This window comes from Haemorhous mexicanus, chromosome 1 (assembly GCF_027477595.1).
Source record: "Haemorhous mexicanus isolate bHaeMex1 chromosome 1, bHaeMex1.pri, whole genome shotgun sequence".
NCBI lineage: Eukaryota > Metazoa > Chordata > Aves > Passeriformes > Fringillidae > Haemorhous > Haemorhous mexicanus.
Window position 1 is genome coordinate 100,518,576 of NC_082341.1, and position 24,307 is coordinate 100,542,882.

The window sequence follows — 24,307 nt, forward strand, 5'->3', positions numbered from 1 at the left end:
ATTCCAGTACCACCATAATCATAAAGGGAGACTTGATTAAATGTGCAAAGAGCTTGATGGGAACTGTGACATAGAATCAGTTGTAAATTTTGATATTCACCAGTTCTCTGTTCCTGTCCATAGTCTGTGTCTCTAAAAATGTGTCTGTGCTGCTTGAGTATAAGCTCATCAGAACTGCAAGTACCATATCCATTGATGAGTAAATGAGTCTTAAATTTTTACAGACTTTCTGAGTTTATGTGACTGTTACATCTGAAAATGAATATTATTCTAAAATACTTGCCCTGATTATGCAGTAGCAGGCATGTGCAGTTGATCCAAAGAAGCTAAATTTTGCATCAAATTTCCCCTGGGTACTGTGTGAAACTGCACAATAAATGAGTGTTGCTGTAACTTAAACAGATACTGACTCTTCAGAGACATGAAAATAAAAATGTTCTGGAGTTAAAACGTGGCCCTGACAGGTCTATTACACTCTTCACAAAGTCTGATCATTTTCTTCTAACAGGAGCTCTCTTAAAAATTTATGATGCATGCTTTCCATGCTGTCTCATTGCCAATGCACAACTCAGTAGGTTCAGATGAGATTCCAGCTAGGTGGACACTCAGTCAGGGGGCTGTATTCCCCCTCGGCAGGGAATGGGCATAATTCACCAAAAAACTTTCCTTCTCTTTACCTTTTTCTATTTAATCTACAGAGACTTTCTGTGAAATCTCTTTTCTCCTTTCCAGTTGTCAATATGACTGCGTTAGATCTGCATCTTGGGTTTAAAATTCCATATAATAGCATAAAAATATTTTTTTAAAACTGAAGTTTGGAAAAAACTCCAAATATTTCAAAAGAAATCTTTTTCTATAGCACATGTTAAAATTTCCATTAATATTTAAAAAGATCCCTGTAGATGAGAACTCTTCTCCATAAAGCTGCAAAAGTTAAGGCATTCAGAGTATTGAAACTCCCAACATAATTGTTACAACAAATTCCCTCAGGCCTATCATCACTAACTAAAATTGCAGCAAATAAATAGCTTTTAGCCTTTTAATTTAAGTCATTTAAAATAAATTGATCTCTGTTGTCATATATCAAACATGCAAATCAGCTTTCTAAAGCAGTGTCTCTGTGATTTAACTCAGCTTCTTGCCCACTCCCACCTAGCTGGCTCCTTCCAACCCATAAAAGGCCTGGGAAAATATGGAAAATAGGGAAAATAGGTAAAATTGTCATTCTGGTACAAAGAACAGCAGATCTGGCTGTGCCAGGGGAGTGCAGGGCACGAGGGAGTGTGGTTCAGCACCCCTCACCCAGCTGCAGCCTCAGACTTCAGTAGATGCAGGCATGCCAGTGGCCAAGGGATGTCTACTTAACCAGTATTCCCAGTGCACATGAAATCCCCAAACTGGTGTTGTTTTTCCCTCCACATCTGAATGGTGGCTCATACTGTGTGCACCTACACTGCTAACATCAATTGACTCATCTCTAAATGGGAATTAATGAATATGTATGATTAATGCCAAGCTGGGCTGGCTGGGTGCCCACGTATTGGGAGCTTTGTGTTTCCCATTACTGGAATGTATTTATTTTCACTGGATGGGCAGATTTTGGATTTTATTGTTATTCTTTCTAAATTAAAAAAACAACTGCAGAGGCAGAGTATTCAACTAGTAGTATGAGACTGAAAAGTAATAACCTAGGACAATGTGATCACTTTGAGTGGCATTTTACTTAGGGCATTCCTACAGGAGCTGCAAAATCTGATATACAATGAAAAGCTTTTGTCAGTCTTCAAATCATCCAAACTCCCAGAAAATACAAATTTATGGAACTGAGCCTTACTTAAGTCTCTCTTGCAATACAAGGAGAGCTACAGAATTTTCCTGGTTAACAAATGTTTGAATTTACACGTACCTCATTACTGTACAGTGCTGGCCACACACACTAAAAGCTGCACAGTAAGGTGCAGAATGTTATCTGCTTTACCAAGGTTCCATTTTAATTCTTCACATATTATTTTCCATTGTATAAATGGAAAATAAATGAAGTTAATGCTCTGATTTTTTTTATTTTGAAGACTAGGAACTACATGTTATGATCTTGAATTATGATTTACCACCTCTCTTTTCCCTCTTCAGCAGAGGTTTAATTTAGTTTCATTTACCTCATGTGCTTTGAAATATCCCAGAGACGTGAAGCTTCAGTTGCAATAAAAATATTTCTGTTGCATAATGTAATAAAAAAGGTGACAAAAAAATTAAATGGGTACCTTTCTTTTTTGGATGTGTGGCTATAGGGGCTTCTTGCTTACACATCCCAGGAGAATAACCTTTCTTGTTTTTCTTCCGGAAAATGCTTTGGCACTGAGCAGTTTTAGCTGATTTCATAGAATCATAGAATGTTTTAGAAGGGGCCATAAAGATCATTCCAACCCCCTCTCCCATGGGTGGGGACACCTTCCACTGGACCAGGTTGCTCAGGGCCCCATCCAACCTGGCCTTGAATACTTCCAGGGATGGGGCACCCACAGCTTTTCTAGGTAGCCCGCTCCAGCGCCTCACCATGCTCACAGCGAAGGATTTCCTCCTAACATCTGATCTAAACCTGCCTCTTTCAGTTTAATGCCATTACTCTCTGTCCTACCACTCTGTGCCCTTGCAAACAGCCCCTCTCCCTCTCTCTTGTATCCTTTGGCTGGAAGGCTGCTGTGAGAAAGCCCCAGAGCCCTCACTCCTCCAGCCTGACTAACCATAGCTCTCTCAGCCTGTCCCCATAGCAGAGATGTTCCAGTGCTCTGATCATCCTCAGGGCCCTACTCTGGAGCTGCTTCAAAAGGTCCACTTGCTTCTTGTGTTGGTAGGCCCAGAGCCGGATGCAGCACTCCAGCTGGGGTCTCAGGAGAGCAGAGCAGAGGGGGAAAATCCCCTCCCTCAACCTGCTGGTCGCCATCCCCTGGTACTCACTGGCTGCACTGAGACAGGTGGCCAACCACTTTGCAAGACAAGTGTTCCTTCTTGCCAAAATCTGTGCTGTGATACTATGCATAATTAAGGGAAATGCATTTTATTGGACTGTGGAAGCTGACAACATGCTCTGTGTTTATTTATGTTAAAATTCAGATTTGGGTCACCCAGCCAGGTGACCATTTTCAACTCCCAGGCCCCTGCAGTGCACAGACCAGTGTTGGACCAGGTAGGTCCTGGCACACAGAGAAGAGTCAAAGTTTTACTTTCACTACTGAGCTGGCATCACCCAAGATTTCAAGCCATAACCATTCTGCAATCTGCAGCTACCAGCACACCTCTCTTACTGTTGATTTATTTAGATAGCAGCTGATGGTTTAATAGTATTTAATTAAGCTCAGTACAGTTAAAATCAGATAGGCTTTGGCAGCCACTCCTGTCATTGCAAATCGAATTTTATATTGTGGACAGGAGAATCAGGGAAAGAAGATGAAAATTATTCCTTTTGCACCACCCCTTGGTACTTGGCAACAGGGAACTTCCCAATGCTGCTGCCCAATCTGAACTGTCTGTACTAGAGTAACATTTTTCACATGACACACACTCAGCACATTTTTTAAACATCTCTAATGAAGCACAGCCATATATATGTGCCCGTACACATGTGCTCTAATACATAAAGATATTTGTGCGCATGTTTATATATAAAGATACACACATATTTAGCTGTTAACACCATGGAACAGAAGTGTCCTTCTGAAAGTGATTATTTAATCCCAGGAAAAGAGCTTCGTGCAAGAAGATCAGACATATTAGCCTTCAATACTTTTGAACTTCTCCCACTGGAAAAGACTTAAATCCCTTTTACATATTGGGTTAAATAAACAATAAAAAATGGTTGCAAGAAGCTATGTGTGTTCCTGGTGGATCGGTAAGCTCTTTGAAAACAGTTCTCACATATTTTCCAGCAAAGCTGGACTGCCTTGTTCCAGATTCTAACACTACCCTGGGGGGATAAGATGGACAGCGCTTGCATCGAGTTCTGCACAGATCTGAGGGAAAACAGACTTGTTCATCGTGGCTGCAAATATTTAAGTGAGAGGTTCAGCTGCTTCTCTGTGCTGTGTATGGGTCAACAGAATCACACAGATATGCCAAGAGACAGAAGAATACTGTATGGTTTTCAGGGCTGGGATAAGATGTTTTTCTGAACTAGTTCAGGAGATGCCACAATTCTTCAGTACCTAGTTCTCCATGAGGGTAGGATGAGCATGTTGGTGCAACAAAACATGTAGCCCAAAGTTCTTAAAGTGCTGTGTTTGCTAAGTTACTTAGTGGTACAATGACATAATACTTCCAGGGATCTTAATCTGACTATTTTTAAACCATCTGGATTTGACCCACAAGCTGGTATGAAGCTGGCATGAATCTGGCACCAAAGGAACTAAACAGCAAGCTTCCCTGCAGTTATAAGCACCTTAAAGATAATCTGCAAACTTTTAAACTGAGATTTGACAGAGCACTTGAGCGTACGCCAATTTAAAGTACATAAAAATTCCCTCTGGCTTACATCTGTGAAGACGAGGGAGCATAAGAACAGTGTCAGCTTAGGAACACACGTGAGGAAAGATCACTCTCTGGAAATGCATATTTACTAATGATTGTGAACTCATCATGAACACTTCAACTTAACAAATATTTGGTGAATCCTCTAGTACAGAGGCCAAAGAAAGCTTTGGCAAATGTAAATCTGAATCGACTTAGAGAATCAGATGATTTGAGAACTGATGGCAAAGCTATAAAACACTATAAAACCCATCAGATGTCAGTGGGCAAGTGATAATTTTTGCCAGCTGACCTCTTCACCAGCTTCTCACACATGGAATTGTTTTAACCTTTTATATTTTCACTTGTTCCTATGTACATTTATATATTTTGGGACCTGTGGAGTTATCTGTTTCTTTAATCTTGAGAAACCAAGCCTGCAGATATCACACGTGGAAGCTCCATGTGATCCTGGATGTTGAGGGCTCCTGTGCTTTGACAGGTTCTGGCACCTGCCAGAAGTGAGGGTGTTCTGCCCAGTTAGTGAGAACTGATTAAAAGCAGAAACAGAGGTGGGGTCTTGCACATAAACACATAAGGCAGCAGCAAAGGACCCTTCAGCACCACCAAATCCTCCCAAGGCACTCACAGCACTAATCCCTCCTTCCCACTAGCAGTATTTCCACCAGCACCACTCCTGCACCCAGCGCCGTTCCGCTCGTTATCAACACCTTCCCATGCATTTACAAGGAGTGGGTGGGTGGAGTAACAGGGTTCTTCCCCACAGGTTAGACCAGCAAGTAGCTGGCAATTTAGCACAGATGAGTAACTCAATAGTTTATTTAAATGGAACACATTGGAGTTGAGGGAAATAAATTTTTCTGTATTTTCAGTTTCATAACAGATAACACAAAATGATGTAAACATTTAAAAATGCAAAAATAGTGCAAAATTACTTCCGTGATAATACAAGACAAATTTGGCAACCAGCAGCATTTTAAAAGCAATGATAGGAAGCAGATCAGGCAATGCACTGATTTATATAGCATGGCAGAAATGCAACTAATCTACAGGCTTTTCCCTGTTAGACAGGAGAAAGGTCAGTTACTTACAGTCAAACCTATGAAAGGTAACTACACCACAGCATTTGAAAAGTAGCCTTGCATACCAGCTTCCAGACAAAAGGTAAATATAATTTGATTTCTTGCTGAGCATATGGCACTAACTTCTTTTATTATTTGTCTTGGCTTAATTTTTTTTTTTTTTGTATTACTATGAGAAAATGACATGTTGCTGAAGAGCTCACTTCCTTTTAAACACTGGCACCATGAAATTAGAGCTATGTTGACAGTCACCATTCAAGGAAAAAAACCAAAACAAACCAAAACAAATATTGTCACAGTAGTAGGACAAAATCCAGCTTGGAAAAATGAAGTGAAGTACAACTATTGCAACATAAACCTAAAAAAAAAAAAAGTTCCATGAAGGGCATAAAGTCCCATTGTATCAAGCCCTTTAGAAAAAAAGATTTGCAAATGTATGTCCAAAACAAGTGTTAAACTACAGTTCTGTAAGATTTGAGTTTAGGAGCTAGTGTGACATTTGATTCTTATTTTCCAGGTAACATACAAATTTTCATTTCACAGCAGTGATTATGAGGCAACAATCTTATATATGTGCATATATTTGTATCTGCAGGTTGAAGTAGGTCACTGAAGTCACACTTAGAGCAATAAAGTTACTCAAAGGGCAACTGCAGGTTCTCTGTGGACTCCTGAAGAATGCGGTTGTCAATTAAACTTAAAAAAAATCTTTTACAAAGCAGCTTCATATCTGAAAATTCATCAAGAAGTACAACAAAAATTAATGAAGCTTGAGTCAAATCCAGCCTTTATTATTCCTGTAGGAATAAAATTGTTTATTTTTCAATCATTTGACTTGACAAGGAAAACTTATTTGGGAAAGTTTTACTGATGAGTCAAACTGGCCCAGACACTGTAACAAATAATTAAATATTTTATCTTTAAAAACCCAACTAGAAACAACAATATAACTTGGAAGAATGATTAACAGTGTAAGAAGTAGCAGGACATACAAAATGTGATTAAAAAACTAAACAATTTAGTTAAATTTTCAAATGCATTAGAGGCTTATTAACTGGAACTGTCTGAAGAAGTTGGTGATACATGGATTCACTTGACTGCGTTTAACCCTCAAATTTTCTTCCAGAAACAGCTACCAATGACAAACAGTAAACTACAAAGTTCAGAGATTCTCAAGTATGTTACTGACCTCTTGGGAGCCTGAATGGAGAAAAACATAGAAAAAGTTTACATCATAGAAGAAAACAAAAAAACCAACTAAGAACTCTATGGCTAATATGAAGGAGAAAAATATTTATGTATTCCCACTTCTGTATTTGCATTCTGTTTACAAAGTTTGGGTTCAAAGCATTAAAATTAAATGTCTGCATTTTTATACAGAACAAGAAAGAATTCTCTCCATCATAAATATGTTGTATTATGCACATATATGTACAAATGATATTTATCCTTTCTCTTAGATCTTGGCTTTTTAAATTTAAATCCCTCAAAATATCACAGTCAGTTGTGGTGTTGGAAGAAGGAACTTCTGTTGCAGAAGACTATTTACACCTTAACCTTTGGCTGAGGTCAAGCAGCCAAACCACATTCTTAACTCTACAAGAAAGTAAGAGATGGAATCTTAAGATACCATTCTTTAGCATTTATAAATGGTCAACCATGCAATAAGTTAAGTACTAACCTGAACTGATCCCATAGAAATGGAAAATGGAGAGGATAACAGAAAAATTATTACAATAGCAACCCTTTTTTGGGTACTTGGGTACAAACAACCTACTGTGTACTGATCTACACATTCCAAAGACTATTTCTGCTACTAGATTTGATTAGGATATTTTCCCCCATCATAAAAGAAATTGCTTTCTCATTGAAAGATTGAACATTTTCAGAATCTTTTTTTAAATGAAAATGAGTATTTTCACTTCATAGGAAAGATATTATTTTAGCCTACTATTTCACACAAAGAAACATATGAAAGACGGCTCTGTTGAAATTTCTGTAGAATAGCCTTCAAATTACAAGATAAATTCCTAAATGTTGTCTTGAGGGATACACCTTTTGGAAGACACAGTCCAGTAGATCTCAGCCCAAAGCTGCTGAAAACTTTTTATGTACTTCCAATTGTGTGGACCTCCTACCCTACTATTATATTCCCACATCATCCTAACAAAAATAGCAGCAAATACTTTTAGGTCAAATCCTGTTATTGTTATTGTCTATGATGAATTTGTATCTTCTCATTTGCTAAATGAAATTTGGGAACTGAAACCAAAGGTCAGTAGTAACTCAATGCAAAACAGGAGCAGAACAACAGGAAGAGTTTTGCAGATCAGTGGAAAAAGCTTGGAAGATTCAGAGCTGACATTTTTAATATGTCTGTTCTTCCACCAACAATTGCAATGCTGCAAATGCTTCTTTAAAAACATCTTTCTGTAGTAGTATGTGCTGTGCTTTGGAAGCTCTGCTCTTCTGATTTGTCTTAGAAAACAAATTTCCCTTTCACAGTAGTTTATGGCCTTGAAAATGACAGGGTGACTTTTATTAATAAAGAACTAAGCCTGGAGACTGTTAGTATGAGAATCATATGTTCAGCGTCTTAAAATGTTAACTACTTCTCTCACAGTGCTTTACTAACACACTCCAATAAAACAAAGAAAAAAATTAGGATTATGCTGTGATTTCCTGGACAAGTCAAGAGGCTGTGCAACTTGGCACATAAGTCATAAAACCTAACCCTTTTTGCAAGATAATTGTAAAAAAATGGGGGGTTTTGTCATGAATTATAGAACAAAGTCCTTTCTGCTGACTACATCACTGAATTCCAGTGTAAGGACTTCTCACACATAAATCTTGCTACACAGTAAATTGGAAAACCCACAAGTAATTCCCAAGTGTTCAAATGAAAACATGCACTCTGAATGCATGTGTAGTAGTACATAATATAGGAATTTAGAGCCCAGCTTTTCAGAATCAAAACTATAGGCAAGAGTCCAACAGCAGAAGTTTTTTGGTTCTACTTTTCTTTTTAAATCACCAACACCAATGAAGACCCCTTACCAGTGGGATTCTTGGAAATCATACTTTAAACTGTATGGGAAACAATGTTTTCTCTCAGAGGTTTAAGCATTATCTACCATGATCAACTTGATGCTGTGGCACTTAACTCATAAATAAGAAAAAAAATCAGAGTATCAGAGTAAAAAAAAGTAAAGTTCTGACCATTCACAGAGACACTACTTCTGCTCATCAATCCTCAGTGAAAGTCATAGACTTTGGACCTGTGGATATCTGTGATGATGACTAGAACAGATCACCTCTGAAGAAGGACCATGCCTGAACTGCCTGGCTTGAAGCAGGAGAGATTAAATGCTAAACCCAGGGACGGAATATGCTGAATACCAAAGTGTGAAAGCCAGAGCCATCCATACCAGAGACTTCCTTTAGGAAAAGCAGACAACTGAAATATTTGCTCACTGGAGGAAATACACCTCAATAAGGAAAGGAAGGACATGAAGTGCCTCTCTGAGACAAAATGCACACTTGGCTACTTGTTATCACTTCAATTGAAGCTAAAAGCCAGGTCAAAAGATGCAGATTTTATATTTTGCATCTTTATTGCTCTGTCTTTCTATTTGCTTTGTATGATACACATTTTTTTGTGCTGTTCTGTGTGACCATCTTGCTTCTATCAGTATTTTTATCTGAGTAAATATACTTCCACTTATCTCTGAAACAGTTAACTGTATAGGCTGCTCTTTCCTGTACCTTTTACTACTGAAAACTTGTGATAGGTATTTGGTCCTTAAACCTGGTGAGCTTCTTTTATTATGTCCTAATGCTGTATTCTTGATATTCAAAGGAATGTTCAAAGGACAAGCTTGTTTTATCCTGCAAGACTATTACTGACAACCACCCACAATGTGGGCTGAAATATCTTGTCACAAAACTAAATTTATTCAGTTTTTATGACAGTCAATTTTGTCCTGATTAGATCTTGGCAACACAAGAGCATTTAGCCACATTTCTTGTAATGATATCAAATAATATACACAGCTCCACTTTAATGGTTTTTGGTTTTAACTTCAGCTTAGATTCAAGGGAAACTTTGAAGCCCAAAAACCAGGCTTATTTTAGTCTGAGAGAAAAAGGAGCCACTCAAGGTACAAATTTATGTGAAACTCTAAGTTCTAGTAAGTACAAAATGGCTTTTTTTTAACATTGCTTGTTTCACAAAAAAAGCACAATGCTTTATTTGCTAGTATCCTTTGCAATTTAGTTACCTCAGTTTGCTCTAGAAGCCATTTCTATAGTAAAGTTGAATTCTTTTGTAGACAGCTGATATCGTCATGATCCAAAAGTGCAGGAAGTATTACAACACGTGGTATTATTTTAATAAAAGAAAATATTTAAAATTTCTAATAAACATACCCAGAGTTTTCTTTCAATGCTTCAGAACACCTTAAGTAGAAGTTCTACTTCTTTTGGCTCTCTTTAACTTTGAATAACCTTCTTCTTTCTGCTTACAAAAACAAGACAAACAGAAAAGGGCAAAAGCCAATAAAGCAAATGAAGCAGCAATACTAAGCTAGAAGTTCAACTAAAAAAATTGTTTCTGTGTAAAATGCTTAGTTGAGTAAGAAGTAATTAATAAAAGTCTCTGTTTTCCAATATAAATAATTTGAAGTATGTTTATAAGTACAATGGCTAAATAATTAGGACCACAGCTACTTTGAAAATAACCTTTGCATGCTGGTAACCATGACTTTCAAAACCAGCTATCATTTCGGATGATCAGTAATGACAAAGGCTTATTCTCCAGAGATGTGTTTAGCAGAGTCCCCAATTAGCACCATCATATTTTAACCTAGGAACAGGAGGAATCAGCCTAATGAGCATCAGAGAGTCCATCCTGATGCCAATTAACGGATAAGTCTTTCCTATTCCTGACACACCAATGAAACTTCCTGAGAGCTGTGCATCCACCTCTTTTGAGTCCAGCAGCAGCAGCACTGCAGTGGCAGTGAGAACTTGCTCAGTGCTGACACTTCCCAAAAGTAGCTTGCAGGGCTCAGGCACCTAGGTACCTGTGCTACTCAGAGCCTGCCTGGAGAGTGAGGAATGCATGGGGCACTTGTGACTCCTGAGTAGGACAGGGCAGTGCCCCTTCCCCATTCCAACAGTGCTGCCAGAGCAGTTACAAGCTTTCCATGCTCACAAGCCCTGGTGTGTCTGAGTCATTCCCAGCAGCAGGCAAAGGACTTTATTTCATATTGTGGTGAAAGTCTCCCCTCGATACCCAGACCCCTGGAGCTGTTATTCCTATAAACAGGTATTTTTAGCTGCTGTTCCTATAAACCGGTATTTTTAGCTCACTCTTTGTGAGAGTGACTCTACTGCTGTAGCACTGCAGTGCTGGGTCTGTAACCACTGACTCTGTTGTGGCCCTGTGGAAGGGCCTTTCCCAGCTGCAGTTGGATGAGGCCAGCTCAGAGCAGCTGGGCTGGCGCTTCCCACACAGACTCCTCTTTTCCCTGCAGCAGCTCAAGCTCTGGGGTATGAGTGTGTTCCTGCAGCAGGCCCCTGGGGTTACTGCACTGGCCTTTTCTGATCTGCACGGAGAGCACAGACTGTGTTCCTTTAATTACAGTTAAAACCTCCAGAATTGCCTTGTACTTGGCTTTAAAAGCATAACAAAACAAAAAGTTGTTTCTACAGAATGTTGCTAAATTCAAGTCCTTGAGATGAAAATCTCACAGAGCCACTGAGAATGCCCAGAGTTTTATTGGGCAGGATAGGACTTTTCTGTAGGATCAGAAAAAATCTGCTTCAGAAACAGTAACATCATTAAACATTTCAGTAGCATCTTTTGCTGGACACAAACATTTAAAATGAACTCTTCAAATGACAGTATCATTCCCAATGGTTACTGTTATTATTATCCTGATAAAGGGTCATTTTATCCAGAGAGGTCAGTAAGATTTCTTAGCCTGCCCATTTTAATTGGAACATACTAAAAACTTTTAAATATTTTTTTTGTCCCTTAATTCATGTCCTTCTGGACTGGATTAAGGACTATATGTGTGTGGGGGGTTTACCTGTCTTCTTCTGGCACAACTTTTCTTTACAGATGCTTCCATGTTGCTCTCCTTGACTGGCAAAGCCGGTTTTGAGGTCAGTGTTTCACATGTCAGATACTTGTTCCCTGTAATCATCTAAAAGTACAGAAGTTTATACCTTCATTAGAAAAACACTCCACAACATTTTGAACAAGATCTCTAACTTTTAAAATTACTGCTTTTTCAAAAGGTGCCCTCATCACACAAAGATGAGATAACCCACCAGATTACATTGTATAGATGAAAAACATGATAAGCCCAAGACATTTCATCCATGTACCCAATATATGGAATATCATCCTCATAAAAATTGCACTGAAATCAGCTCAACTATTTATTTAATTGAAATGCAGGGAGAAGAACAGAAAAATAAGGTGGTAAAGTACTTCTAGCTGTCACCTAATCATAACTTTTACCCAAAAGAGAGCTAACTTCAAAGATAGATCACCTTGCTTTGGGCCCCATTCAGTCGAGTTCTGAGAATCTTGAAGGCTAACAAAGTCAAAACCCTCCCTCTGCAACTTGTTCCAGTAGCTGACTAACTGTTCTCACACTGAGGATTTTTTCCTCATGTCCAGAGGGATTTTTTCCTGTTGCAACTTGTGCTTTTTGTGAAATTGTAATTAAATTTGTATTTGCAAAACCTCCATGTTTGTCTAACAGCACAATGCCTTACATACAACTGCTGTCAGCACTACACAATTGATGAGGTTTGAGATTCCTTCCAGGAGGAAAGAATTATTCCATTAATATGGTTTTATGTGGAGAGAGACTGAACACCAAAAACATCTCACCATGTTAACCTCACACAGACCTGGATAAACTGTCTAAAACAAAGGAAAGCCAATTACCCCACCAAAAAAGTTGCAAATTAAAGAAGTGTTTATTTATAAAAAACACACTAAATAGTTTTCCCTTTCAGGGGAAAAAAAAAAAAAGCAGCAGTGGCTGAAAACATTAAGTTCTACAGTAGAATTTTAGAAAACTATATTGAGAATGATGGTAGAACATGATAAAAGTCATGCTCTTTATTGCTTAACGTTGTTTTTGAATTTGTGAGAAGCAGTGAGAATGAGCCCTGTTCTTTACTCTACCTGTTCAAAGTTAGGTTTGGAATGGAGACTGGTTGTCTCAGCAGTACAGTCCTTAGAGTGGCATGCTGCTTTCTTTTCTCCGCTTTTGGCCATGCACTCTGTATCTTTGAAGACAGATTCATGAATATTTAACCCAGCTCCTTTATTTGATTTCTTTGTTTGCTGCAGTGACAAGCTGGAATGTGTCATTTCACTGTCTAATTTACAAATCTGCGAATGCAATTCCTTTGACTGTTTCTCAAGAAATTGAGTAGTATTTTGACTTGTAAACTTTTTCCACTTTTTTGCACTGGAGGTAGAAGATTCATGTGTATTCAGACATGGACTGGTGTTTGATTTCTGAAGCACTGGCCCAACATTCTTAAGAAAGAACGGAGAATTTGGCTTTTTGTGATTGACTGCACTTGGACTCCCACCTGAAGCTGAGTTTTCAGAAAAATCAGAGTTAGCATTTTGTCCACTAGACTGGGTTTTCCATCGGAATATGGGTGCACCATGTTTTGTGTGTGTCTTCATGTTCTTTACCTGAAGCACATTGCTGTCAGTAGGAGTTTTGACTGGCATATTTTGAATGTGTTTGAAAACCTGAGTTATGCTGGATTTGCGCACAGACAGCATAGAAGACGAAACACCCACACTTTTCATTGGTGAATGCCTTTCAGCACTTTCCTTTTTCTTCCTATCTGTTTGATTTGTGATCTTTCCATTCATTTGCATCAACTTTCCTTTGAAAATTGGTATAATTTTGCTGACTTTTGGAAGAGTGGATTCAAAGGCTGAGTATACAGGTGTTCCTAAAGATTTTGCAGCAGGTAACTCTGGTACGCCTCTTATTTGCTTACTGCTCATTGATTTCTCTGTTGCTGCAAGGCTAACCCCTCCTGGGCTCTCACTGCTACTCGAAAAACTGTGTGTTCCTGGCTCTTTGATCAAACGCTCCATCCAGTGGCTGTTTTCTGTACTGCACAGTGAAGGAATTCCAGGCAAAGTAGCTTTTCTTGGTGGAGCCTGCGTTAGAGATACTACACAAACCATCTCACCGTCCAATTTCGTATGCTTAGGTTTTATTTCCTGCAACATATCAAGAGCTGCTAAATTGAATAAACTGCATTTAACGATCTGATAGTGCCACCTAATGCATTGCTATATGGTTATCAACCTCATTCTCATCACAATATACAAGAATACAATTTTGTGGTTTGAATTAGAATGACTATATTTTAAAACAATATTTAGTTGTCACTATAAATTAAGATTTTTTTTTTATCCTCCCGATGTCTTTGTTTACAAACTATGCTAGAATATCATATTTCTCAGAAGGAAATACTTCAATTACAGTAATTATCTTGGTTTAGTGCTCTCCAGCTGGATAATGTCTACCCCTTTTGAGGGGTTCTGCAGAAGGCTTGACTGACAGGGCTCCTCATCTCTTAAGACTTCTAAGAGCATCTGTATTCTGAGCAAAAGACAGTTTGGATGTCTATAAAAACTGCAGATGACACAGAGGATCCATTCTAGCTTTGATCACTGGAGAGACATAAACAGAAACTGCTTTCTGAAAGAGGATTATAGTATTTTAGAACCTCTGCAACTTCTGTCACTATTATTTGCTCAGAATTAATTACTTCATTTCTTTTTTAACACACTACTACCAAAGAAATCTGAGCCTTAGCCTTCATCACAACCTCAAATTATATAGGAGTTTTGATTACTTGCCTCCTTTCCATCACCAGACATGGAGTAAATCTTAAAGCTTGAGTGTTTTAAAATGCTTATGTCCACACAGTCCTCTTTTTATTTTTAAATAAATTGCAATACAACTACTACTGCTAGTAATAATAATAATAATAGAATCATGAATGGTTTGGGTTGGAAAGGACCTGACAGATCATCTAGTTTCAGCACCACTGCCATGGGCATAGACAACTTTCACCAGACCAGGTTGCTCAAAACTCCATCCAGCCTGGCCTCAAATACTTCCAGAGATGGAGAATCCACATCTTTGGGCAACCTGTTCCAGTGCCTCTCCATGCTCACCGCAAAAATCTTTTCCTAATATCTAATCAAAATCAACCCTCTGTCCGTTTAAAACCATTCCTCCTTGTCCTGTCATTACATGCCCTTGTAACAGTAACAAATGTAATAATGTTACTGTTATTATTGTTGTTATTACTGTTGTTTTTATTATTATGGTAGAGATTTGAGACAGTTCTGGATATGCAAAAAAAAAAAAAAATCTACAGAATTGCAAATACTGATAGGAACTAATTAACACCAAGTCCATTTTTTAAATGTATTTATAATGTTAGTAACAACTTTACAATGGCAAATACTGTAGCTTTTACTTACATGATAATTAAAAGCTACAGGATTGATAGTTTGTTGTAAAAAGCATAGTTATATGCTCTTACTGTGCTGTGAATATGCTAAAGATCAATTTATACAGTGAAAAAGTATGTGCCACTAGTACATTCATAAAGAAAGCCTTACATGCACTGAAGCCCTGGAGAGTTCCTTTGTAGCATAAAGTGCTTTACTTGTCATCTTTACTGGAAATCCACACAGCTGTGAAAAATTGCTCTTCATGTCAGAAAGAAAAGAGTTCACTACACTTTCTGCATCTGTTCTGGGGAAATACTGCACTGGCTGACTTCGGATGCAACTTAAAGGGTACCTGAGTAAGTGTTCAGGGATACATAACAAATTTCTTTACATTTCTATAATTATTGATCATCTTTGTTGAGAAGAAAACATGAGTTTGCCTAAATGTTTTTTTAAAATGGTGAACAAAATCACTTAATTCCCTGAAGTTTATAAAGTTACAGGACTTCAGCACAATTATACCACACTAACCTATAACAGCAAAGATTACTCAATATAACTAACCCTTAGTCTAGTGTTTCCTGGCAGGAAAAGTCTCTTTAAAGGCAATTTTTGTTGGTCACATTTTTACACAATTTGACTTTCTTTTACACCATGTCCTTTTACATCACATTTAGAGTGGTATTATCATATTTATGGAAGCTGTGAATCAAATTGCTTTATTCAACTTCCTGTTATTCAATACTGGGAGAAAGACTTGACTAAACATTTTGTTTCAATTTGTCTATTAAAACACTTCTCCTACTGATTACTATGAAATTATGAAAGAAGGAAATGTGCCACACTCAAAAATGAAAAGCAGAGCTTTGCTAGAAATGCAGGAGAGGAAATGTGACAAATATATTCTGAAAGGATACGTGAAGAACCTTTCCCCTATTGGTTTGAAGTAAACACTCAAATATGTTTTTGTGTCTTCAAGATCCTCAGGAAGAATATATCCATACTTAGATAAAGCAAATAAAAACAGGTATTACAAGGACAAACTCAACAGGCAAACAAAAAAGGGAGAGGAAAATGAAAGCAGTGTATGTGTTTCTTACCAGACTCTTCCAGTGCATCTGAAAATCTCTATATGAACGGAAAGGAGATTCTGGAGGAATTATGTGGCTGATGTTTATGATCTGACCCATTTTCATGCTGTGGTAAAGAAGGGATGCTTAGAAAGGGTGTCATAAAATCCAGTTTAAAATATACTGACCTTTTGGGGAAAAAAAATCTTATTTTTGGCATTCAAAGTATTTAGAGATTATTTTTATGTTTTGAGGACTCATGCCTTTAGCTCTTAAGTTTATGACTTAACAATAGCAATATTTCCTGAAGTATGGTAAAGAATAAAGTGACAACTACAAGTGACAATTCTCTTCGACACTCACTAGCAGTGAATGCAGAACAAAAGCAATATCATAACTTCTCTTTTATTTAATGATGAAAAATCTTAGGTAAAAATGGAGGTAGTTCATGGCAAAGGTGGAAATACTTTTTCTTTAAATTGACTTTCTGATAAATTGTATTTAAGAAAAACTGATGCTCTTGCATACCATATAAGTAGCACAAAGATTAGTAAAATTGAAATAGTATTTAAATGTGTCATTTATTATTTGTTGATTAATTTTTCTTATTTTTGTTAGCAATGAGATAATAAAAACAACAAATTCCTGAATTTAAAACAGACTGTTAAACAGAAGTGTTCTTATAACAAGCATCAAATTCACAATTTGTAGGGCAAACATTCTGAGAAATGTTTATTTCTGCTGAAATGTGAACAGATTCCTACCTTGGCAAAACATAGCACCAGTTACTTAATATGGAATGTTGCTGAATAACTGTGTTTTCATTGCTGTCAAACAGCTTTACGGTGTTTGCTGAAATATCAAAATCTCCCAGCTTAAAACAGAAAATAAAGTTTATTTGCAAATAATTCTACAGCAGTACAAATTTAAAATTTTATAAAAAAATTGTGTATCATGATACACTGAAACTTGATATATTATTATTCTTTCATCAGCTCTCACAGACTGATTATTTCAGAATATATTCCCATCATCAAATTGCACGCTATCTTATGTTAGAGCCTATACTACCACAAGCCATGCAAGTACAAGGTTTAAAGTTTATTGAAATGAGTGAGATTTAAAGTTTATTTGAAATGGCTTAATAAAAATATAGAAGGAATTTCTCAAACAGAGAGCTGTCTCACTTCCACGCACATTTTTAAAAAGTTCAAATCAGATACCCATGACTGACATTCTAGCAACTGTGTGTGTCACTTTGCCTTAGCATGTGCAAGTGTCCAAGGAACAGAATTATTTGGACATGTAGTTTCATCCTCTAAGAAGTAAAAAAAACACCACACTTTTTCACAATGTCAGAATTTAACTGTAGGGAACAATCAAAGACAGAGATTTCAGAAATATTTTATCTTTCTATAATCTATCATGGTTTGCATTTATTCACTGAGAAGAAAATCTGGCCACTTCTGTTTTAGAAAAGTATTGAAAGGATCAAACTGTTAAGAAAGCCACATCATGATCTTTTCCATCACTGGTCCATATAATTTCGGAACTGGCTTCTTATAGTTAGCTTTAATCTTTATGCTGTCCCAAGCAGGTCTCAGAAGAAATCTTAGTCTTCTATTTCAACAAAGAAGAGCTTGGATCAGAAATATTTATTTTAGAAGAAACCAGCAAGCCTGACAAATATGCCCTGCACGTATGGATATACTCCCACAGGTGAGTATGAATATACTCACCACAGGCATGGATGTCAAAAAGGATAACAAGTTTTCAACCTCAACCATGATTTCTTAAACAATTTATAAATTAAACTTACAAGCAGCATAGTTCTGGCTGCTCCAAAATTTTGGAAGCTGCATAGAAATTAAGTCGATTCCATAATAACCATATAAAGGGACCTTGAACATGGCACTGACAACTCAACTGTAGTTGCACTGCTGTTACTCAAACCTGTCTGTGTACTACAGTGTGACTGAAAGCTTTCTAGAAAACACTGCTAGAAGGAAATCTAGAGTCACAAAGACACTTCACTGCTATATTCTGTTTGCTTTTTTGAAAACTCTCTTAGCCTTGAATCTCAGTTTTACAACGCTTGCTAGAAAGCATCAATACAGATACAATATGGATGTTATACTTTTATAACCTGTGCAGATAGTCAATGAATATGGTTAATGTCTCAATGCAATCAGAAATAAGCATTTCTATCCCCATCATGCTAACTGAAAGTCACCTAACAGAAAAGAAGATTAAGATTAATAAAACAAACACAGTCATAGAAAATATAACTGGCTTATACCTCGGGGGGTGGCAGCCGAATTGAGCAAGGCTCCACACTGATGCAAAGCTGCCTCTCTGACACATTGAGGTCTATAACTAAATTGAAAACAAAAAAAAGCACAATGCCCTGTTTTGAATTACAGCTCATCTCTTAGGCAGAAAGCTAACTCAAATATTTATTTAAGGTAATTGTTAGTCAAAATGCTGTGTTTGAAAATCAAAAGGCTAGACGTTGTCAGCACAGAAATTAAATTAGGTGCATTTTAACTGTGAAAAATAAAAATAATAATGAATTAGTGTCATACAGTAACTCAGAAATTCAAGGCTGGCTATGCAACTGTGTGCTTAATCCTCATATCCTTGACAAACAAACATCCATTTACAAAGCAAATGTAGTTCATATAACCATTTGCTGCACTGAGTCATTCAGCCCAGTATATTCCATCCAGGAGCTGTCAATAGCAAAGACTAAATGAGCAAGGCAAACATGTATGGACATACTTCCAGAACTTTCACTCATTTTGAGTTCTTCATCACATATCTCTGATACAAATTTAGGCTGCAATATCCCCAAATGTAATCTTTGACTTTTATACTGGAATAAAAGTACTACTTTGTAATTTTTGCAATAGCTAACCAGCATGCTTTGTGATTCCACTTTTGTGAACAGCAGACAGTACGTACTGGACAGTCACCATACTTCATTTTCCTATCTATTACTATGGAACTTTCACATCACTTGCAAAACTCATAATTTAGGGCAAGGGCATGTAATTGCAATAATTATAACTTTAAAATGGCAAATGTCAGTCTAAGGCTGTAGATTAAATAGTATAAAAATTATCTTTTTTGTGAGTAATTTTTCAAAGGTTCAGTTGAGCTGACAACTATTACAGACAGAACATCACCTGCCACCAAGTGTGTCTTGACAGAAGTTATTTCAGAATGAAAACCAAAGACCCTGTGCTGGTAACACCAAGGTTGTGGCAGTAGGAAAGTGCTTAAATTTACCTTGCTCTCTCAACTTCACCATTAACAGAATATTGTACTTACCAACAGCATTTTGCCTTCCTGAATGAGACAAAAAGTCTTTCCCTTAATAAATAGAATAGACAGACGTTATTTTCTAAACCATATGTCTAAAGTCTTTATGTAAAAAAAAAAAGAACAGGAGAAATCACACAGTTTGTTCTGTGTATATCACAAATGCTGAAAGTGTGTTCCTTTTAAGGAGATAAAATCCCCTATATCAATTAACTTTCCACTGATTCATGAACATCTATAAGAAAGAGAGATATGTAAAAGTATATTAGTGGGCAGCAATCTATACATCACTTTTTCCTCCTAACCCTCTGCTTCCAACAATATTTGGTTTCATCAGGTTTGCTGCATTCAGTTGACATAATTATTTGATCTATTACAAAAAAGATAAGGAAGAAAATGAAAAGGTGAATGGAATGTCCATTCAGAACATTAACTTGCGTCATTGAACTTGGATAACAAAACAATAAAAGTGCAAATAAAGGAAAAAAAGTAATAGGATAAAGAAATGAAACAATTTATTATAATGAATGAAATAATTATGGAATTTAAATGATGGAAAATAAATGCTACAATAAACTAAATGCTGAAACTGAAGACTAAATGCTTGATCCCTGACCCAAGTGAGTCAAATACCTTGCACCAAGAGATGACCAGCCTTGTTCCATCTGGGTGCAAGCCTGGCTGTAAGCGTGTAGGAGAGGCAGGTTTGGAGAAGGGCTGGAGAAACTGTTTGCGGTGCTTCCAGCTAATAACAACAGTGACAAAAAGAAACATACATTTTTAATAATTTGACAGATTTTTTTTTAAGGCCTCAAGTCAAAATTTAAGCAAATATACTGCTACTTCATATTGGAGCCAAATCCAATATAGTATGTGCCACACATGTTTAGCTTCCATCTATTTAGCTACAAGAGGAAGGTAGCACACTATTTGATGTAGGCATTTGGATTTCATGCGTGAAATCCAAATGCCTACATCACGTTTCTCATGAACGTGAGGTGCACAGCAGTTCCTAGAATGCTTTCACAGGGCTGATAATAGACTTGGGGAAAAGATTAATTGAACCCTCGGGAGTACTTTACTAGATATGCAACTCCCTCCAGGCAATAGGCACAGCATCCAAAGCTGACATTACCTCTGCTGTCAGAGTCAAGACTAGGACATTTTTCTGGCAATCACAGTAGATAAATGCAGCTTTACTCACCCAACAGCTCTACTTCCCTGCCTGTCCTAAAGAGCTTTCTCTTGACCATCAGCATTAGTCAAGAAACAAACTACAGCAGGCTAAAAAGAGTTAAGTAATTCACCTCCAGAGGGATGTTTCTAATGAATCCTGCAAGGAACTGCTTGGTGTTGGGAAACCTAACAATGACAGATCACCTACACATATCAACATAAAACAGTTGTGTAAGGTAAGCATATTTGAACAGCATATATCTTACTAATCTGCATATGCATTTGCACTTCTTGGAACAAATTAAGATACACCCAGCTGGCTGTACAAATGAATTATGACAGCTACTGGGTTTGGTTACAATCACTCTTCTGACTCACCAATTTTAGTGCATCCACATGTACTTTCATAAACCCCATAGATGTTACATACTAGAAGATTGTAAATCATATGGATAATGGTCTAAAAATATATCAGCTGTTAAGCTCAGGGGTTCCATTTCCTCTCTATGCTTTTGTTTTGTTTCCCTGAGACTGTCCTGCGCAGGCTGAGTAAACCCAAAGGTGAATGGGGAGACAGTTCAGCTGTCTGAACCCTCCCACTGGATGAAGGGCATGACACCAGCAGGACAGCTGCAGGTCTGTGGCCCAAAGGTTGTCTCGAGGTCAGTCCCCAATGCCTCTGAGGAAGGAGAGGGATGCTACTGCAGCAGAGAAATCTAGAGGTATTGTTCACAAACTTCTAAAAGCTATTGAGTCTGACAAAGTATATTTACCATGCCCCCATTCACAGGACACATTTTGTCTATGGGGCAACTTAGTGACCCTCAGTAACCCCCCTTAGTAGGGGGTTACTACTACTACTACTCCTCGACTTCTGTAGTGCAAACTGCGGTGCCGATGAAAAATACTCATCTCTGGCAACAGCATTTGCAGACAAGTGTAACAGCCTAGAGAACTGTTTCATATTTCACCACTTACAGTAGCTCCATGTCTCTCTACATAGGCTTGACATATTCCTGATTCGTAAAATGGTATCTAGAAGGAACAATAAAAAAATAAATCAAGGGTTTGGTAGTAAGTGTAAATTAAATTCAGGTACAAGAGTGACTTTGCCTTTGAAAATCATGCAAGAGAATAGTTAAGCAAACACTTTATCCAGTGTTTTAAAGGAGAAAACTAAAATAAGCTCAGGCATTTGTCATCATATAATCTCATTTCTAGCTAAAGATACAGTCACAAGCAAGACAAGTGAGCCAAAGACTGCCCAAAACAAAGCTGCAGAACTCTGCACCTGCTTCTCTCTGTGTGAACTGGGTAGTACCTTACCAACAGAGTCCATTTAAACCCACAGATTGGTTTGCCATCTGAAAAGGCCATTTCATCAAAAAAAGAAAAAACTTAAGTTGTCCTACACCACTGATGAACAAAGAAAGAAGTCTGCTTTAAATGAAATACTTTTTACTTATCCTTGATCCTCAAACAAAACACTTCTTAGAGAAACATAAAAGGTATGTGTGACAAATACAATTGACCCCTAGCCATATTTTGATTCAGACTGACCAAGAAGCAGCAAGCCTCACATCCTTGGGATGAACTTGCAAGCTGGAAAGTCCCTGGCTCATCTACAAGAGAGTGAAGGTGTCTTGAAAAATATTTCAAAAGGTGTTTTCGAAACCCGAAAGTACAAGATAACCAAATTACAGAAAGAGCTATCAGCACTAAATCAAAGACTTGTCTTGCCTGTACTATTGATTAGAAGCCAGCTACTTCACCCTTTATATATTAAAATCAGGATGGGCTCAATCTGAGCACTCCCTGAATGCCAGACTGTACGACAGCTGGCTTGCGTGGCAGGTAACTCTGTTTTGAGCAGGGACTCCTCTCAAGTTTAGAGATTACACACTGGAAATTAAGAGAACCTTCCTTACAGACGGTCAAGAGACCCCTTACCTGTGACCTGCAGTAAGTGACTGAAAGAATGCTGAATTAATGCTATGAAGAATCACTAATCCATGCAGCTACTCAGATACTATAAACATTGTAGGGATAATTCCATTAGGCATGGACTGTTGGCCAAGTCTGAGACAAAGATTGGGTACAGCCACACATAGGCTCCAAAAAGGAATTCCAGAAAGGGATCCACTCTGAACCTCATGTCTCCACAGGAGGGCCCTCTTTACCCTTCGCAGCTCTGGTCTCTCTCTGAGTCATTCTAACTCAACTTTCCTTTCCATGGAACTTCCACGTGTAATTATTAAGGTCAACCTTGGCATCAAACTTCCTGAACCTTGTCAGAACCCTGTTAAAACTTTGCAAAATTCCACTAAACCTATCAAACTCTGTCAAATTATTATTTTACCTCAATAAAACATAGTGCTGCTTCCCTCTTTTGAGTGAGGTGCACTCTGCCCATCTGCAGCAGGCTGTAACTACAGATACTTATTTACACAGTGATACTGACCGCCATCACAACCGAAATTTGATTCAGGGTCCCCATAACAGGTGCAGAAAGGATCTCTTGGTACAGGAATAATAATTGTCTATGAAAAAGATGAGAAAAAAAATTAAAATGTTATTTTCTCAGCTTAAATTTATTTTCCTTACTTTTTGCAAACACAATACGTTCCAATTTTAATTAGTTTCCATTGGTTCAGTATAATAAGGTGGATTAGTCCAAGTTACTTGCTATAGATGACTCACAATGGTCTAAGACAAAGATTACAGGCCTTTGGTACACAAATGGAGCTCTCCAAAAGTGTTCCTTTTGGCAGAATTTCTCATTTCTCCCCTTTTCTTTTAAAGGGAATAACATAATGCTTGGTGAATGCTAAGGAGCCTACATCTGTTTTCCAAGTAGTCTTTTCACTTAGTCTCAACTACATGAAGCATCCAAGCTTTGCTGGTAAACACAGATTAATTTTAACCATTTATTAATTTGAAGTATGCATATTCTTTAGTTTAAGCCTGTGAAATCTAAAACATAATAGGAATTTTGATTTTGTTCCCCAATAGCAAGTAAGTCCCCTGCCCAAGAAAAAAAAAAATAAAGCTGTTTTAAACAATTTTGTACTGCTTGCCATTGATAAGAATTTTGCTGATTTTATTACAGTTAATTCTAGTATGGCTAATAAAATATTTGAATAACTACCACTAGCAGCTTCTGGAAATAATAGCCCTCAAAACTCTTTACCTGCAAGTTTTTATCTGTGTGCTCCTTGTCTCAGTTTCTGGTATCTGAGAACTCAGTGTTACTGTAGCAGCACAGAGTTTTTGCAGTTCAGGCAGACTGACAAAGAACAGAGACTGGTGCCTGGTGCTATTCATGGTATGTTGTTGATTGCCCTGAAGCAGCACCTGGGTCTTAAAATAAAAAAAAAAAAATCACTTTTGTAAGGCAGATGTTTGTTTACAGAACTTCATATGTTATTAGGTAAGTGAATAATCAATTCTCTTTTGATTAAGAATATAGAGAAAATATAATTCGGTCAGCTAAAACAGCTGAATATCCTTTTTGTATATATAATACATTACACTTGAAAAAATAAATATTTGCAAGACCAAAATATTCAGAGTAAAGACAAGGACAAAAGAATGCAGAGTAC

General features: G+C 37.4%; 1 protein-coding gene across 1 annotated transcript; it reads right to left on the bottom strand.

Annotated features, from left to right (window-relative positions):
• Positions 1-5,689: 5,689 nt before the first annotated feature.
• Positions 5,690-24,057, bottom strand: C1H18orf63 (chromosome 1 C18orf63 homolog). The gene is made up of 14 exons (XM_059857339.1): positions 23,896-24,057; positions 23,167-23,245; positions 21,684-21,740; positions 20,163-20,274; positions 19,539-19,580; positions 18,505-18,581; positions 16,970-17,079; positions 16,236-16,332; positions 16,053-16,138; positions 15,304-15,487; positions 12,814-13,884; positions 11,699-11,815; positions 10,032-10,119; positions 5,690-6,803 (listed from the first exon to the last, which is right to left on the bottom strand). Exons 1-13 carry the CDS (start codon positions 24,027-24,029, stop codon positions 10,063-10,065), a joined length of 2,223 nt encoding a protein of 740 aa, XP_059713322.1. The 5' UTR covers positions 24,030-24,057; the 3' UTR covers positions 5,690-6,803; positions 10,032-10,062.
• Positions 24,058-24,307: the final 250 nt, after the last annotated feature.

Excerpts from the sequence above, each read along its gene's own strand:
- C1H18orf63 (XM_059857339.1), bottom strand. The coding sequence starts at position 24,029 with ATGAATAGCACCAGGCACCAGTCTCTGTTCTTTGTCAGTCTGCCTGAA. Across the intron at positions 23,246-23,895 it reads ACACAGATAAAAACTTGCAG|ACAATTATTATTCCTGTACC; the intron begins GTAAAGAGTTTT and ends TCTTTTTCATAG. Across the intron at positions 18,582-19,538 it reads AGGAAGGCAAAATGCTGTTG|TTATAGACCTCAATGTGTCA; the intron begins GTAAGTACAATA and ends TTTTCAATTTAG.